We start from the raw sequence: 18,571 nt of genomic DNA on the forward strand, positions 1-18,571 counted from the left end.
TTATTTTCAGAAATAGCGTTGTGTAAGCTTCTATTCCTTAACCTGCATTTTTAAGATGTTGTAAAATCTAAACATCACCGTAGTGCTTTGTTACTGGTGGACTGTCATGCTGTAAATCTCTGGTGTTGGGCATCATACGAAGATTCTAAAAATTATTTAATCCAGGAAGAAATACCCACAGGGAGCATGACTCCCTAGCCCAGGAAAGGGAGATCCTGGGAGCAGGGTAGTTTTGAGTTGTTTCTTTCTGCTTGGGGCTGCCTTCTGTTTTAGTCCAGCGGTATCAGAAAGGAGACTTAGCGTACTACTGCTCAAAACAGCCATGTGTTGCCCTGTCAGGTTGATAAAAATGAAGGAATGCTTGCAAAATGTGACAGTCTTATTTTTGGGGTTTGGAGGGGGTTTTTTATGAATGGTAAAATGTTGAATCTTGGCATTTATGAGAACTTCTTTCTTTCAGTATTCTGTGAAACTGGAAAAAGGAGATTACACTATTCGGTTACAAATTCGACATGAACAGAACAGTGAGCTGGATCGCATCAAAGACCTGCCATTTATTGTTTCTCATAGGTTGTCTAGTACCTTGAGCTTAGATATTTATGAAAACCATAGCCTTGCTCTCTTAGGGAAGAAGAAATCCAACAGTTTGACATTACCACCAAAACACAGTCAGCCATTCTTTGTTACATCTCTGCCTGATGACAAGTAAGTTATGAAGTATTTTTTTTCTCATCTGCATCTAGGCAGCTGCCTCTGCACCTCAGTAAAATAATGCTTTAATAGTGTCTGCCTGTCCAGACATGGTAATTCCTTGTGTTGCTTTTTCCCTGTTTTGCTTCTGTATTGTAGTTTCCATGGACCCTTAGTGAACCTGGTTTTAATACTGAGCTTACTTTCTTTGAACAGAATACCTAAAGGAGCAGGACCAGGATGTTATCTTGCAGGAAGTCTTACTCTGTCTAAAACAGAACTTGGAAAGAAAGCTGTGAGTATATGGAATGGATGACAGGGTTTTTTTCTGAATTTTTTTCTAGCAAGCAAATGGCATGCCAGGAAGTGCTGTATTGTATGGGCTTAGTACTTTGAAGAGCATTAAGTTTGGTAACATAATACATTTTAGAAGCAGTTGTTTTATTATAAAGTCAGCATAACTTCTAAGTATTTCTATTATTTTCATCTTCTAATTTCAAATTTAATTGCATTTTCTAAATTTTGGGTTTTATTTCTTTTGCTCTGAAATCTTTAATTTCTAGAAGCAATTGCTTTCTCGTTGGTGTGGAGGCTTTGAAATTGACCTTATGTAACTCCCTAGCTTAATGTAATTTTTGAATAAAAAATGCGTGCATATAGTGTTATGTGCATGTTGGTTCTGTAGTATTCTTCATTGCGTGCATGCAATATTCAGCAAAAACGTGATTCTAAACACATATATGTTACTGTTATCAAGTAGGAATTTTGCTGACTCAAATATATAAACAGATTTTCTTACCTGATACACATTGATGTTGTCAACCACTAGTATGATTATATGCTTCAACAGAATGATAAAAGATCTGTGTGCGAGGCTAGAAAAAAAAAGATAAAGGATCTTTTTTTGCTCGTAGCACAGCATCCTGTGAAAAACATTTTTAACTTGTACAACTATAATGCAACAGTAATTATAGTAACTGTGTCACTTTTCTGTGCATCTGGTGCTATGGTGTTTAGAAGATTTCCTTAGCTGTTTTTGAACAGATGGTAAGCATGAGACTAAATTTTAGTCAATCTTGGTGGTTGTTTGTACTCAGAGGTAGTTGATCTATGTCCATATATCACTAGATGTAGCTGAACAAAATGTATAAAACTAAAGTACTTCTTCATAGAAAATAAGTTTCTTTGAATATGTTGGCATGTACTTATAAATCTTATTGAGCATAAAAGTTTAGCTAATTCAATCTGAATTGGTTGTACTTTTGGGGCAGTGCAGGTGAGAATGTATCAAGAGAATTTATGTATCAGTAAGGAAAAACCCAGTAACTAGGAGCTTTAAAATACCCAGTTTAATATTCCTTGGTGGTTCCTGCGAGGTTGCAAGTGTGCTTTTATAAAATCCATGATAAATCCATTACACCAGTGTAATTTAGTTTCCCTAGCTGGAATTGTGCACTTACTTGAACTATTGGTTGCAATCTTGCATGTTTTATTTTAAAACCAGACTAAACAGCTATGTACAGTGGGTTCTGGAAAAAGAAGCAGGAGATAGGTAGATACAGCCTGTCAAATTTCATGTGATGGAGAATGCTTAAGACCTTACACAGAAAGAAATTTTAGCTGAGGTGTTTCTCATGTTATAGTCTAAGGCATTACTGTTACGGTCATATTTCAATGAAAAAGGAAGGTGTCAAATAGCATCTGATACTTTCTGCTGCCTTTAGTGAACCTCAGTACCTACCAGGGGACAAAAAAAGGAGGACTAGGCAGCAAAGTTGTCTCTAAGTCAGTGGGTGGATGCAAGGTAAGGGAAAATGTATCTTATTTGTCTGTATTTATTATGAAAGAGAACTATGCCACTAAACAGTCAAAAATCTAAAATTCTGAGGCTGAATTTCTGTAATTTATTAATTGAAGCTAAGTGGTTAACAACACTTGCTTATATTGCAGGAGTAATGGATTGTATATACAGTGGTACATTGGTTTATTAATTTTAAAAATCTGAAAGAGCATGCTTTAAGAGCATGTTTGATCATTGATGTGACTCTCTAAAAGCTGGAAATCTGTAGGTTGGAAGTATAACTATAATTGTACAGAGAAGGTGTCTCCATCCTGTGTGGTGTGTGCATGTTTTCTTACAGTATGTTATTCTAACTCCCAGGGGCAGTCTGCAGCAAAGCGACAAGGAAAATTTAAAAAGGTACTGAATGTTAGTTTTTGAAAAAGATATACTGAAGTATTTTTTCATATGACTTAAAGAATTTGCCTACCAGTCTTGGTTTTTAATTTGTCTCCTTCATCTACCTGCTTAGACCTGAGTTATTTACTTCAGCACCTTAAGTATGTTTACTGGTAGAATGACAAAACACTACTGCAGCACATAGCTGAGAGGCACGTGTGCATCTGTATACTTCTGCAATAAGTGCTATAAAAATGCATGTGGTGTTAGTGGTCTGCAATTTTTCTTATTATTGAATGCTCAGGAATGTTCAGTGTTTGTGGATCAGTGTTTGTGGCAAGTGTTTCTGCCTATTCTATCTGCAGATTGAGAATCAAATATGAACTGAACACTTTAAATTGAATAATTGAAAATCTGTGTTGCCCTCTACTAAATTGAGAGTTGTCTTCTTTACAGTCATAAAAAACATACAAGGAAGCTAGGTCTTATAGCAGGTAGTAGTATTCACAGAATGGATAAGATAGTTTAGAAAGGGGATGACTTTCAGTATAACAGTGTTTCATATTGTGCTTTCTTATATTTTCACATCAAGTAATGCAATATTTTGCCAGCAGTCAGTGTTAAACAGTTTGTTTATAAAAATGCAATATATATATATATATTTCACTAGACTATCTATATAAGGTTACTGGGTTTTTTCTTGTTTTAAGTTGTAAAGGTATTTACTTTCTGTTGATTTCATGATACTTTGTTCTGGAGTGACATGCAGATTAGCCAGGATTCTTGTTAGAAGTAAGACTTGAGAACCATGAATAACATAGTTTATACTCATACTCCGTTATTTTGTGAATAGTAAGCTGGAATCTGAACCTGCTAACTTACTCTGGTCTTGGAGTAATAACCACATGGGAATGAGATTAGGCTTTCCAAGAAGGATTTTAGTGTATGCTGAGTTTTATTTTCATCATCGCTCTCAGAAGGATAATTTAAAATCCCATGTGAATGCATGGCTTCCTGGCAGAAGATCTGGTGTAAGATCTTCACTAACAAGGGAATTAAACTCTAATAATAATAAAATTTGAATAACAAAACCTATTAAACAGATGCTAGAAGTTGTGGTCCTTTGGAGGCTTTTTTGGTTGTTGTTGAGTTTTTGTTTTTTTCCTTTGGTTTTAGAACAGAGATTTGTATTCAGATCTGAGCAGTAAAACCACCCAAAGCCAAAATAAAAACTGTCCCTGTTACTTCCACCTATTATTCATGGATGTACTAGTAGCAAATAAACTAGTGGATTTCTTCAGGGCTCCATCTTCAGCCCTCTGCTCTTCAGCATCTTTGTAGTGACTTGGACACAGGAGTGGAAGGGATACTGAACAATTCTGCAGACACTAAATTGGGAGGAGCTGTCATCTCCCTTGAAAGCAGGGAAGCCCTGCAGAGAGACCTTGACAAAATGGGGCTTGGCCATCACCAACCATATGAAATCCAGCAAGGGAACGTGCTGGGTTCTGCACCTGCATGGGGCAGCCCTGGATGTATGGCACAGAGTGGGGGATGAGATGCTGGGAAGCAGTGCCATGGAAAGGGACATGGGGGTCTGGTGGATGGCAAGTTGAGCATGAGTCAGCAGTGCCCTGGCAGCCAGGAGGAACAACCCTGTCCTGGGGTTCATCAGGCACAGCATCACAGCCAGGCAAGGGAGGGGATTGTCCTGCTCTGCTCTGCACTGGGGCAGCCTCCCCTTGAGTATTGTGGGCAGTTTTGAGTGCCACAATATCAGAAAGATTAGACACTATTAGGGAGTGTCCAGAGGAGGGCAGTGAAGATGGTGGAGGACCTTGAGGGGAAAATGTATGAGGAACAGCTGAGGGCTATTCAGCCTGGAGAAGACTTTGAGGGGAGACCTCATTGCATTCAACTTCTTCATGAGGGAAACTGGTCTTTTCTCTGTGGTGACCAACGAAAGGACCTGAAGTGGCCTGAAGTTGTGTCAGGGGAGGTTTAGGTTGGATATTAGGAGAAGATTCTTTGCCCACAGGGTAGTTGGGCACTGGAACAGGCTCCCCAGGGAAGTGGTCACAACACCCATCTGACAGAGTTCAAGAAGCGTTTGAGCAGTACTCTTGGCCACATTGTCTGACTGTTGGGATTAGTGCTGTGTAGGGCCAGGAGCTGGATTTGAGGATCCTTGTGTATTTCAAAGCATTCTTCTGTAAAAGCTCCATTAGTTAATGCATTTTGCTGAGAATGCAACTCAGAGGCCTTCCTAGTTTAAAAATTTTGATATTTATCCTGCTCTGTCATGGGCTTACATACACTTAAGATGTTTTCCTGCACAGAAAACTTGTTTTTATATTTCTTTTATATTTCTTTTGTGATTCAGTAACTGAAAATGTATGTGTAGATTTTTCATACTTTTCAAAGACAGGTCCAGGCCCTCTTTGCCACAAGGGCACACTGCTGGCTCATGTTCAGCCTCGTGTCCACCAGGATGCCAAGCTGCTACTGGATGGCCCCCAGCAAGGATTGTGCCTGGATTTATTCTTTCCCAGTTTTTGCACTTCTCTTTGTTGAACTTCATGCGGCTCCTGTTGAGCCCATTTCTTTTGAGATGCCTCTGGATGGCAGCAGACTCCCTGGCAACTCAGCCACTCCTCCCAGTTTGGTGTCACTAGCAAACATGCTGAGGGTGCCCTCTGCCCCCATCGTCCAGTAATTAATGAAGACATCGAACAGGGTTCAATCCAGAATTGACTCCTGGGGCACAGAATTAGTTACTGACCACGCTCTGGGCCTGGCCATTCAGCAGGTTTCAATCTACCTGACTGCATCTCTGTTTTGCGTAAATGCAGTTTGTGGTTTTGCCAGGAAATAGCAGCCTAAGATTCCAAAGATAGTTAATTCTTTTATACTGTGCAAAAATGTCAAGGGGTTCTCTCCACATAATAAACAGGTGTCTTTGTTTTCATTTGTAATGCAGTTACAATCTGATTACTTTTTTCCTTGTCTTCAAGCTTTGTCCAGAACATAGTTAGAATGAAGAACATATCATTGACTTTTTCAGGTCTGTGAGAATGATTTTTTGTTGGTTTACATAATGTAGCTTTTGGACAGCAATACGTAGCAATTAAATGAGAGTTGCTGTAAAAATAAGCAACACTGCACAAATTGTATGCATCTTAAAACAGATTCAAATTCTATATGTATATTCATCTGTATGTGCAGATAGGCAGTAATATGAAGATACTTATTAAATGGAAAATGAGACCTGGGAAGTGTTCCTAGAGGGAGCTTTTTTTTCCTGTGGTTAGTTTTGCTGCGAATGCTTTGAAGTACAAATAACAATAGTTCTACATGTGTTTTACATATAAAATATGAGATGTTAAAGCACAAGACAGAAATCTAAATTGAAATCTTGAAGCCAAATTAAATGTTAATTAAGCTATTTTAAGAGTGACTGTTTTGAAGGCACTGTGCTTGTTTATGTGTATAGTTTGTAGTTCAGTTAAAAGTAAACCCAGTGAGGCTTGTGAGGCTTATGAGACTCCACAGAGTACACAGACCAAAGTGCATACATATCCTGTATGCTTCCCAGTTTTCCAATACTGCATATCTTTGTAGAGTATAAATTTGAAAGTTTCCTTAAAATAGTTTTTTCAGTAGATAGACTTGCTGTTTTTCTCTGTCTATAGCTCTCTATCTTATTACAGTTTTATATAAAATGAAATCTAGTATACTACTCTAGCTGTCAGAGGAAAATTTGAATAAGAAAACAGGTTGGAGTGCTGAATTGTGAAGACCAGCCTTTCTTTTCCATAGTCTCTAATGATGAACGTTTTGCCATTAATTGCCATCCTGAGATCTTCTGGTACCTAGGGAGCTGCCAAGTGTTATAAACTATCTTAGTGTTTGCAGATAAAATAAAGAAGCCTTCAGTCCATCTTAGTGCCCTGTAAGAGTTAGTTAAATGTGATAATAACCTGAACTTTATCCCACAAAATAAGTTTGAGGTCTGTGGAGAAGTCTGCTCTGTAAGCTCTTTTAAAAGGAAGGTGCCTGGGCCCAAAGCTCATCGTTTTCTTTTCAGTGGTCATAGCAGATGACATTTTGCTCTTGATGGTTTAGCCACATAGGGTCAGTCTCTCAAAATGCAAATATTCATCCACATAAGTGAGATTTTTGTTAACCAGTTATGTTCAGTGTGAAACTTAAACCAGAGTTGTAGAGCCTTCTCATACAGACAAGGCTTGAGAATGCAGAGATCACGTAGATATACAACTCCAAAAATATGCTGCCAAGTGGAATGAAAATGTACTTTCAAAAAGAAAATCCTCAACTCTTGGAAGAATATTTCTTAGGCAGGTTTCTTTCTTAGAAAAATACTGGTCTTGATAGAAAGATTTTAGAAATATTGTAAATTAAGATTTTTGTGCTGAAATAGCTTCTTGGACTGCTTAAAATGTTTAGTTTGCTTTATTGAACTACATTGTTGCTTTCTACTGTTACAGTTACCTTAGTGAGCAACACACCATGTTCCTGACCTTTGTGTCTTCCTGTGTGTACTTATTTCCATGACCTGTTTTGTCATGCTCTGGCATAGGTCTCGCTGGAGGCTCATTTAGGTGTATTGACTGGTTGTGCACTTCATACTTACAATACATGTGTTCAGGATAGCTCCTGTGAAAGCTACACTTCAATGCAGATTAGTTATCTAAACTAGTTTTCAAAATGTCCATGTTGTGATTCTGTGATTACATATTAAGTAGCTGGGAAAATTGTTTTGAGGGAATATTGAAGTCACCTTTACCAGTATTGTATTCCACAGCAAGATGCTGGTCTCTTGGAACTATAAGTTCAAGTAAAATTTTTCTGCAGCATGGCTTTTGAATGTTTCAGAAGTGTAATGTTGAAGTCCATTATTGCAGTTTCTGTCCATTTTACTTGCTATTAAGTAACTTTAACTCCATCTTGTACACAAGGGTTCATTTTACTACACAACACTGACCTGGTTTATGGGAAGCATTCCCACAAATGTATTCTGGAATAATTGGTAGGAATAATTAAATTGCCACAGTAATTGAGCATGCAGCTCAATATTTTGCACCATGTTGCCACAGAGTAGTGGTATCTAAAGGATTTACACTTACGTGATCTTCTCTGGAGTATCCTGTATGTAAAGTAATGGGACAAGTGCCCTCACTGTTTAGGGAGAGGCTTGTTTAAAGATTGCAATTAAAATGAAAACAAAATGAACAAATGGCCTCACCCAGCATTTTGATGTTTTAGAAGCAATGGATGGAATATATTGCTACCTTATTTGCAAACTTATATGCGTCAACATGGTCTGAGTTAGATTTTCCTTTTAAATAGCTGTAACTGGTTTTCTCATGATGGGGATGATTGATTAGTGTAGCATGAACTCAAGCTATAGTGATGTTTCTATGCTAGCATTTAAGGTTTAAAAAAACCCTTGCTATTATGTCTACTTAATTAGAACTGAGATACAAGTGGGACTGGAAATCAGTTGACTGTAGATGCATCACCTAATTCAGTATCTACATGGAAGAAATAGTATCTTGGGAGGAATAAACATATCCTGTGACATGTTTAATGTTTATCCTACTGTGGTATTTTTTAGAATTTGGCTATCTTTATTCATTTGGTTATTGCTAGATTTGTAGGATAGGATCTCTGTCTTTTTACCCTTTTCCTTTTAACCAAGTTATTTGCTTTTTTATCAACAAACAAACAGAAAACCACCTTCCTTATTTCCTAACAAATATTATATAAAATTATGTGAATGTAAAAATGTCAAAGTGGCTTAATTTTAGGCTGCCTTTTCCTATACCTAGTGTGCTGTTTTAATATTTACATTCTTGCATTGCTTAGGATAAAAACCTGTAGGAGTTCCTGAATTTTTACTATCTAATATCTTTGCTATCATGACCTTTACTCACTGTTTGTGTAGCTCAAAGTAGTTGCTGGCTATGATTTAGCTTTGATATGACATCAAAAAAAGTGTTCTGCATCTGTCTGAAGATGCATCTCTTTTCCCACCTCCAGGATGTCCTTACTGTTCATTATCATCTGATACCATCACCATCAAAGAGTAAAAATGGTAGCAAAGAGAAAGAAAAAGAACAGGAAAAAGAAAAAGATGCAAAAGAAGAATTTGCAGAAGCTTTAAGAGACCTAAAAATACAGTGGATGACCAAGTATGTCTGCTGTCATTACTACACAAGCTTGAAGCAGCTTGAAATTCACAAAAATACTCAATCTGTACTTTCATGCTATATTTTCCTCTCTTCTAGGCTGGATACTACTGACATGTATAGTGAGTTGAAAGAAGCATTTCCTAATCATCTTCCTCTGTATGTTGCAAGACTTCATCAGCTGGATTCTGAAAAGGTTATTTAACACTTCTTAAACTTGATTTGTCTCAATACACCCATGTAGCCTAAACAACTCTTTCTCTGTGCACATTTGAATTTGAAGTATTCGCTATTAAAAAACAGAAATTTCTAAATAAGGTGACAGGTGCCTCACTTCACTGTGACTTGTATAATCCCACAGCAGAATAAAAAAAGGTATGCCTAACCAAAGTGTGTTTGCTCATCACATTAAAATGTGTTCAACTGAACAAGGTATAAGTTTTCTTACTTACTTAGGCTACAGTGGTTTTATTCTGAATGGTTTCTGCTGAGACAAATACACATCCCATTCCTCTTCTGGACTGGTAATTTCTCCTAGCAGCATGACTCAGACAGCTGGGGACAGTAACCCCCTAAAGTGACACATCTAAATCCAACTTCCATCATTGTCCTCAAAAATGGGAACTGTCAACGGAAGATTTGCAGGCATTTGGTTGTTTGTTTTTTGTTTTTTTTTTTTCTTAAAGACAAACACCTTTGTGGATATGCCACTAGCTTGAATAGTTTTTTCTTTTCATTTGGTTCTGATACTGTATTTATTTCTGAATTGAATAACTGCTATATTTTATAAGAATACTGATTTGTACTGAAAGTTGATTTTCTTTCTGTAAACTTTGCATTTTGCATATTCCAATCTCATATTTCACAGTTTGTTTTCAGTGAAATGGACTAAATAGGCAGGAAATCTTGAAGACTTTCCAGGGTGTTTTAATCAAAATTAGAATGAAATGGAGAAAAGAACATGTTGGATTATCCATTGTTATTTCTGCATAGCTTTGCAATCATCCTAATGCTAGTAGAATCTACAATGAAGAAGTGTGATTTCATGGTGCTGAACATCTTTATATTTTTTTTTAGGAAAGAATGAAAAGACTTGATGAAATCGTTGAAGCTGCAAATACAGTAATCTCCCATATTGATCAAACAGCATTAGCAGTATATTTTGCCATGAAGACTGATCCCAGGCCTGATGCAACTACTATAAAAAAGTACCTACCCAGTAAATAATTTTCCTGCATCCTATTTCTGTAGTCTATGTACTTTGTCTCTGCATGTAAGAAATGGAATGACTAACTTTTTTTGATAACTTTTATTACTCTTTTGTGGCACAGGCAATTTAAAATATGACTACACAGTGGTTGTTGTGTTCTCTTATCTCCAGAATGCAGGGACGCTGAAACTTAAAATTTTTATTTATTCAGTAAAATAAATAAGGCTTCTTTCAGGACTTAAATATATCAGAAAAATGGGGTATTAAGTTGTCGTATCAAGCTTAATCTAAGCTCAGAGGAACCACTGAAGTATTAGTAAAAGTATGTTTTGAATGCTACTTGCCTTTTCTTTATATTTTGCAACCTTTCCCATCTGTATTTGAAGAAAAAATTTGTATCAGCCTAAGAAGTAACTGCTTGCAAGAGATTTCATTTGTGAAAAGCATGGTGACCATGCTTTCGAGTATTTTTGAGACCTATTGTTCTTCTTTAGTTTTAGATTGTTCCTCTGTTTTATCAGTACGTATATCCTTAAGAAGATAATATTTTGAAGGTGACAGCTTAGTCTGGAGAATAAGTGATGGATTTTGCTGTGTGTAGCATGGTGCTGTTTTAGTAACAGAACAGCAGATCTGAATATTAGGCCCTTAAAATGGGAGATTCATCTTTTTTTTATTATCTATAAAATATCAGATTTCAATTGTAAAGCTAGTCCATCTGTTCTGGCTATCCTGAACCCAGATTTGTGTGTAATTTCAGAATTGCTAATATAAAAGCAAAGCCTTGACACAATAAACTTAACTCTAAACATTTCTTGGTAAGTTGATCTATTGGGTCATGTATCTTGAATATAACATCTGAAATTGAACACCAAATTTAATGGTGCTTTAAATGGATGCAATTCCTTTGAAGTCAGCAGAATTATATCTGCTTATGTTAGTGGTGGATTTGACTCTCTGTTTATAATGCCAGGAGCTATAAAGCTGTATTTCTAGATGCTGACTTACTTTTAGAATTCCATGCTGCCCTTGCCTTAAGTCATCTAAGGCATTTCATACTTAGAAGAATGGTTGAGTATCTTTAATGCATAGTATCTTTCGGTAATCTTTTATGATCAGTTTAATTTATTGTAAATAACTTTGTGTGTACTAACTACTGTAAACTTTTTAGCTTAAACTGAGTTAGCACTGTTTCTGTTCTTAAGGAAGTATCTGCAAAATATTCTAAATAGTTTTCATACTGTTTCTTTTTCTCCCTAGTGAAATGGAAAAACAGAAGAGTACCTTAGTGGATGCACTTTGTCGAAAGGGAAGTGCACTGGCTGACCAGCTTCTTCATCTGCAGACCCAAGAAGGGGCTGCTTCCAGTGATGCAGAAGGCAAAGATGAGGACCATGAGAGCTGCTCAGAAGCTTTGACAGAGACTTTCTGGGAAACAACAAAATGGACTGATCTTTTTGACAGCAAGGTAAGAGACCAAAGTAGGTTTTTTTTTTTAATTTGCATGTTGGGTTTTTGATGGTTTCTTCTGGAATTATGCACTGCCTTTGTGTGCACAGCCTTGTACATTCCTGCCTTCTACTTTTCCATGATGTCTCCCCTGTACATTGTGCTTCCTTTATGACCTTTTTCCACGGAGATTTTGCCAAGCCTATCAAATCCGTGGTAAGCCCATCTCTGTTCAAGTGAATGTAGAGGTTAAGGGAAGGGTGTAAGACATTACCAGATTTCCACACAAGAGCTGCTTTGTTTATTGAATTGCTTCTTTCTGTACTTTCCAGGGATTATTTTCAATTAACCTCTGCACTCTTGTAGCTGTACACACAAGTGCAACATCTCTGCCCTGTTCAGTCCTGCATGCTGTAGCCTCTTCCACACTATGGACAAGAGAAGTTTTGTGTTTTGCTGTCAGTAAGGTCTGTAGAGGTAAAGCAAGAAACCCTTGCAAATAATGACACTTACATATTTATTAGCACAGACTTCCCTGACATTTCAGAGTTCCTGATCCTGAAAGCTGATTTTTTTTTTTTTCTCCTTCATTCAAGACAGCAATTCCAGAGGGGAAAAAAAATTCATTGAGGGTTATTAGTTATGTAGCTTTAATTTAGAGAGGTTATGACTTTGTATTTTTAACTTTTGAGCTATTGATGTTAATTAGTTTCTGAACTTAACTGCCACATATGGCTAAACACATATGATGTTTTAGTGGAAGATGGAGTGACCAGAGTATTTGTTGATAATTATATAAATGTACCAAAGCACTTCAGATAGTTGCAAAAGAAAAACTTTTAAGAGTAGAGAAAAAAACCAAAATAAATAATTTAACTTCCTTAACAGTAGATAAAGTTCCTGTAAAAACTTGTGCTTTAGGTGGAGGCCTGGTCAAGAAGGTTGATGGTGCTTACCCTCCTCACTTTAATGTACATGTCCTTGTACACAAACATCTTTTCAGCATATCTCCTCTAATCATTAACTGATGATAATATCATGTGGTAGCAGATTTTGTGCTTCAATCATATTGTTTGGCACATTCTTTTCTTGCTGTCTGTTTGTAAATGCAATACTTTTGTTCCAGCATAGTAACCCCTGGCTTACTTTTGTCTCCTGATATTTTTTTAAAGCCGATAGGAATAATTTCAGTGGAAGAATGCCAATACAGATTTGTTGGGAGTTTCACTCTTTGGCTTTTATTTCAAGACAGATAGCATTGTTGCATTGTGTGCTCTGGGCCTGGCATAAGTAACTCTGATTTGAGTTCTTTGTGGATTAGGAATTGAATCTCTCTCTTTGACTGTCTTAACCATGGATTTGTCAAAGCGCATATTCAGGTTTTGCTCTGATTTTGATTCTTCTGTATTTTTAAATTGCTGATAAAAGATCAAAACTTGTCTAGATTTTTTTAGCATTTCATATGGAAATACCTTCCATCCTGTTTATGTAGTATGTTTGTCTTCTTTTTTCTGCCTTTTTGGATTTTAGTACTCAAGTTGGAATCTAAACTGAGTGTCATGAGACCTACAGAGCTACTTGCAGAGTGCAAAAGCAACAGTTCAGTAGGTAAAACAAAAGCCTTGCACACAAGCAAAAGAAAACAAGGAATTAATTCACCACTTCCCATGGGCTGGCAGGTGTTCAGCCATCTCCAGGAAGGCCAGGCTCCATCACATGCAACCATGATTTGGGAAGACAGTCATCATCACTCGCCCCTTTCTCTTTCTTACCTGGCTTTAAATGCTGAGTACAGTGTCATGTGGTTTGGCATATCCCTTTGATCGGTTGGGGTCAGCTGTCCTGGCTGTATCCACTCCCAGCTCCCTGTGCACCTCCAGCCTTCCCACTGGTGGAGTGGAATGAGATGCAAAAAATGTCTGGACTGTGTAAGCACTGCTCAGCAACAGCTAAAACATGTTTGAGTTATCAGCACTGTTTGCAGCACAAATCAAAAACACAGCCTATACCAGCTGCTGTGAAGGAAATCAATTAGCCCATCCTAAACCAGCGCAGATTGAAAGCGGAGCAGTCTAGTCAGATAGGGGATAGACCTTGTGTGAATGTTCTTCAAAGGAGAGGTGTCAAGGCTCAGCCAGCTTATTCTGAAGCAGTGTGTTGGAGATGAAAATGTGGAGCTCTTCTTTTATACAGACATGGCTGTGTGATCCTGGCACTCAAAAGATGGAACATCTGGGTGAGAAAAGAAGGAAATCAGACATTTAAATACTGCATCATTCAGTTATATGTAGATATATGTCATTAGATAGAAGCATTGCTCTAAGTGTGTTTTGTTCTAAGTTTCCTATAAAGTTCATGCCAGTAATTAAAAGGCTAAGTAAGTTTTTGAAAACCAAGAGAGATCACGTTTTCTTTTAGGTTGTTTCTAAAGCAGAATCAGGAGCACCATCACTTTTCTGTTTTTTGTAAATAAAGTACTTTCCCTTGTTTCATCTCTCCTCTGCAGATGTAGCAGCTGGCACCACAGGGCATTTGGTAGTTCCTTTGAATTGTTTATCATTGAAGTAACCTGCTTGTTGCCATATTGTAGCAAGTATGTAGGGAAGTAATTTTAATTTTGATAGTAAGTGCATTTGTTCATACTTTCAGCTATTGTCTGAAGGTGCATTTTAAACTAAACATGAAAAAAAATATTTGTTCCCTGTGTACACAAAAGCATTTCAAATAAACTGTAGTTAGGATGGCTTTGTCTTAATGCAGCAAGTATTTGATTGATTATGCTAACATGTTTATGATAGCACTTCAGGTTTTTTTCCTGTAACATGGCTTTAAATTTCGTGGGCCAAAATCCTCGGTTTTAAACACACCTCTGCTACAGGAGAGAAATAGGATATTGTGTGTTATTGGGAATGACCAGTGTAGAACGTAATGCCCTTTATTAGCCATGGGGGAAAAGCAAAAATCACACTTAAAAATAAGTTTAAAAACAAGTAAATATACTTTTCCATCTTATCTTTTGAGTATTTTTAGCCTGGATTGTTTTTCCTGATACTGTTTGCATTGTCTGATGCAGCTGTCTCTTCCAGCTGATTTTATTCAGTCACTACCAAAAACGTGTTGCTGGATGTTTGATCCCCTTAACTCCCCTTGCTTCCTTGAAAATGAGTAGTTTTTTTGTTAATGTAGTATTTATTTGTAATAGGGCAGTTAATAGAGCAGAGAGAAATCAAAAAAATGTAGCTAAGAAAGCCTAGTTTATTACTATAAATATGTATGAACCTGAAGAAGCTCATTTGTTGGGAATTGTAAACATTACAACCTCAGTGTTCTTACAAATAGCTGGAGCATGTTACCTAGAGATTATATTGTTTAACCTAGTATTTTAATGATATGTAAATGTAGGTATATTTTAATAAGCTCTTTAAATGATGGATTAATTGATTATATAAGACTGTTTCCATAGGTAACATTAGGATACTAGAAAATTTTCATTAGTTGTTTTAGTATTGGTGGATTCAACCACACTTTATTAAAGAGTATTTTCTAGCTTTTAAATTCTTCAGTCCCAAAAATGTCTTAGAGATCATTTCAGCATGTTTATAGCCAGTGGCAAGTTAGGCAGCTAGTTAGGATGTGGGCATCCAAACACTTAATGGGTCTGGCTCCTAGCACATGTACTATTCCAGGCCATTAGCTTGGGGGATAAAGTATCTAATAGTGATTTTTTTTTTTTCCCCAGTATCCTAGAAATATGCATTGCCTTTTCTCAGTACCCTTTTATTGCTCTTTGTACAATTCCTGGCCATATTGCTTGTTATGTAAAAGCTGGCCTTCATTATATTTATATTATATATATATTTATTTTGTTATATAGTTATGAAATATTATCAAATACTTTGAAGTCATTACTCTTCTTTCATCTAACAATTTTGTTTTGGATGCTACAAATAGGTTTATTTGATAGTTTTATACATTCAGATAGCAGCTGTTTTCTCTGAGCACTCCAGTTTACATTTTCCTTATGCACATCAAGGAATCATAACTTTTACTTCTGTGATCCTATAAAGTTTGCAGGATTTTATCTATAAGACTTAATTTGGACAATATGTGTACAAGTTGTAAAGTACTGTTTCTTATCTAACATCTTTTGTTTCTAAACAAATTCTGATTTTAAAGCAACTCATGCATTGTTCATAACTTCTTATGTGCTAATGAATTTTTTAGTAGTTTTGCTGAACATGTATACAGTTGATTGGGGTCTTTTTTCCAAACACTAGGACAGAAGTTATTGTCTTATGTCAGGAGCTCTTGGAGCATTGTTTTCAACCTTTTGGTTCAGCAGAGAACCTTTTTCTCATTTAGAAATACCCAACCTTTTATTTGGCCAGAGCAAGGGTATTTCGTAAAATGCTTTGTTTTCTTGCCACAAAAACTCTAGGAAGCCCTGTTACGAAAGAAATGCTGTCAAGTGGCTTTCCTCCTGCCTTTATCACTGATGTTCAATAACCATTCAAAACTTACAGGGTCAGGTAAGAGCTTTCTTCATAGAGCAGTGACATCATTTCTGGTTAGCCTCCAAAATGTTGTATTTGCTGAGAGCTCCAATGCATTTTTCATTTGATTTTTTTTTTTGTTTGTTTGTTTCTTTTTGTTTTGTGGTTCTATCATCTTTTACAGAAGAGAACTTTCTTTTTTAATTTTAGTTTAGCCAACTAAGTCTGCTAATGGATCCACTGAGCAGTTATTCAGAAATGTTTGCTGATGTGTTTTGCTTTAGGAAAATATCCAAAATAATTGGATTGAGAATCCAGCATGCAGAGTATTTTTCCAATAGTAATATTTGGAAAATCGTATATGTGAATGGTGCTGTATGCTCATTGTTGCATATATGTGTGTGTTGTAAGCTACAACAGCTTAAGTGAATATTTCAACACGGCAAAATCAGTATTTGAAGACAGAAGAAGAATGAGCAACTCTTGAGTACTTTGGCATAGTATCTTGAAGCTTCAAAATTACACCTTGACTTGCTTGATTATTAAGTTTATTTCGTTTTTATATTCTAATTATTTATTGATCCTGCAAAGACTTGTGCATGTGATTAACATTAAGTGGAAGTGTTCAGGCTGTTAAAGCTAGACAGGTTCTTCACTCCTTGCAAGATTCAGATCTCTGTTTCCTTAATGTTTATATTCTTGAGAAATATTTAATTTCTTTTTCTGTAATGTAAAATGTATTCCTGAACATCCTTGGCGGGTTTTTGTTAGCTTTTCTTAATAGGATATTTTAAGTGGGAAATCTTCAACCTTTATTGTGGAGTCAGAGCAAAGGAAAAATGTTGTAATAAATAGCAAGCTCTAATAAAAGATTTCATAAACACTGCCAACAATAGACACATATGCATATTCACCATATTCACCAATTTTACTGCTGTGTCACTCTTCAGTAAAAAATATCTTGTTTACTATGAGTGTTCCAAAGGGAATGTATCAAAGTGTTTTGATTGCTTTAATTCTTTGTGCTGCAGCTGGTGAAATGGTTTGAACCATCTTGCAACACCCTGAACGCTGTCAGTGTTCAGGTATTAGGAACCTGATTTATTTTTAGTTAGATCTTAGGTAGACACATTCATTTGCTCACATGAACAACTGCTTTGGTAAGGACTGTAAACTGGTTTTTTAGAAATATTATCAAGAAGGAGCTTTTTTATAATCTCTTCTTTAGAAGTTATCAATAGTGAGGAGCTGACCTAAAACCTGAGGCTTGTGTTCATGCTTACTTGTCTTCATTGCTTGCTTATAATTATGTACATTTCTCTGTCTTTGTCTGTATATATCATTCACTCTGTACATTCATACTTGTTCTGCAGTAAGTTTGTGACTACCTACGAATTAAAATTCTCAATTTGGTTTTTGTTTCTCTGGGTCAAAAATATACCTGGTGATTCTTTAATAATCTTTTTAATATGCCATACAGTAACCTGTAGAGAATGAAAATCCAAAGAAGCTAGAAATGTGACAAAAGATTAAAATAGTGACATGTGTTACATAAGTTCTGAAGTCAAATATGCTTGTGAAGTCAGAAACAGTCTCTAGGAATTCATGTTTATGGCTACTGATGTGAATCATCTGCTATACTGCAAATATCTTGTGTAAATGTTTTAATTTGAATCACTTCTGCTACCTGAACAGAATTTGATATTATTTGTTAAGCCTTACAAGATATTAAAATACCTAATTTCCTTTGTTTTTTTCTAATTTGCATTGTAGGTTTTGACTTTTGCCTATAAGCATGCATTGGTAAATAAAATGTATGGAAGAGGTCTCAAGTTTGCCACAAAACTCGCAGAAGAGAAGCCAACAAAGGACAACTTAAAAAACTGCATTCAGGTAAGGAGTGTTCAGTCAAGTAATAAAGCTGTGCTCATGCTGCATAAGCTTTCAGAAGTAAAATATAAGTCTCATGGAATTTTTGTACACTTCTCTCTTTAGAAAGCACTAAATGTAACGTTTTAACTTCATCCAGGTTTTGTAACTCAGCCTTCGTTTTAAAGAGTGATTTTTTTTTTTTTTTTTTTTTTTTCCTTCCTCTTCTAGAATAACTTGTTTGTGAGTAACTTGTTTTTAGCAGATTTACTATTTGGGACTTGCTTTGGGGCATAAGAAAGGAAAATAGGGACAACTTAGTCAAAGATATATGCATAAAAATCCCCTTATGTTGTTGCTTAACCACTGTTATTTCTTGCTATTATTAGTCATAATTTCTACTCATAGAATTTAATGGAAAATAAATGGGAATTCCTGAGATTAAATTCATGTGCATTACATTGAAAAA

At 36.2% G+C, this 18,571-nt stretch overlaps 1 protein-coding gene across 2 annotated transcripts in view; it reads left to right on the top strand.

Moving 5' to 3' along the window:
- TPP2 (tripeptidyl peptidase 2) overlaps positions 1 to 18,571 on the top strand; it is a 52,630-nt gene that overhangs the window by 30,585 nt on the left and 3,474 nt on the right. The window contains exons 22-29 of one of the 2 annotated variants that reach the window (XM_056487494.1): positions 461 to 705; positions 907 to 985; positions 2,852 to 2,890; positions 8,933 to 9,084; positions 9,181 to 9,277; positions 10,159 to 10,289; positions 11,552 to 11,759; positions 18,007 to 18,126. In XM_056487494.1, the coding sequence (XP_056343469.1) occupies positions 461 to 705; positions 907 to 985; positions 2,852 to 2,890; positions 8,933 to 9,084; positions 9,181 to 9,277; positions 10,159 to 10,289; positions 11,552 to 11,759; positions 18,007 to 18,126 (1,071 nt within the window). The remainder of the gene's footprint in view (positions 1 to 460; positions 706 to 906; positions 986 to 2,851; positions 2,891 to 8,932; positions 9,085 to 9,180; positions 9,278 to 10,158; positions 10,290 to 11,551; positions 11,760 to 18,006; positions 18,127 to 18,571) is intronic. The other variant, XM_056487497.1, reaches the window with a different exon arrangement.

The sequence above is a fragment of the Oenanthe melanoleuca genome, chromosome 1 (assembly GCF_029582105.1).
Source record: "Oenanthe melanoleuca isolate GR-GAL-2019-014 chromosome 1, OMel1.0, whole genome shotgun sequence".
NCBI lineage: Eukaryota > Metazoa > Chordata > Aves > Passeriformes > Muscicapidae > Oenanthe > Oenanthe melanoleuca.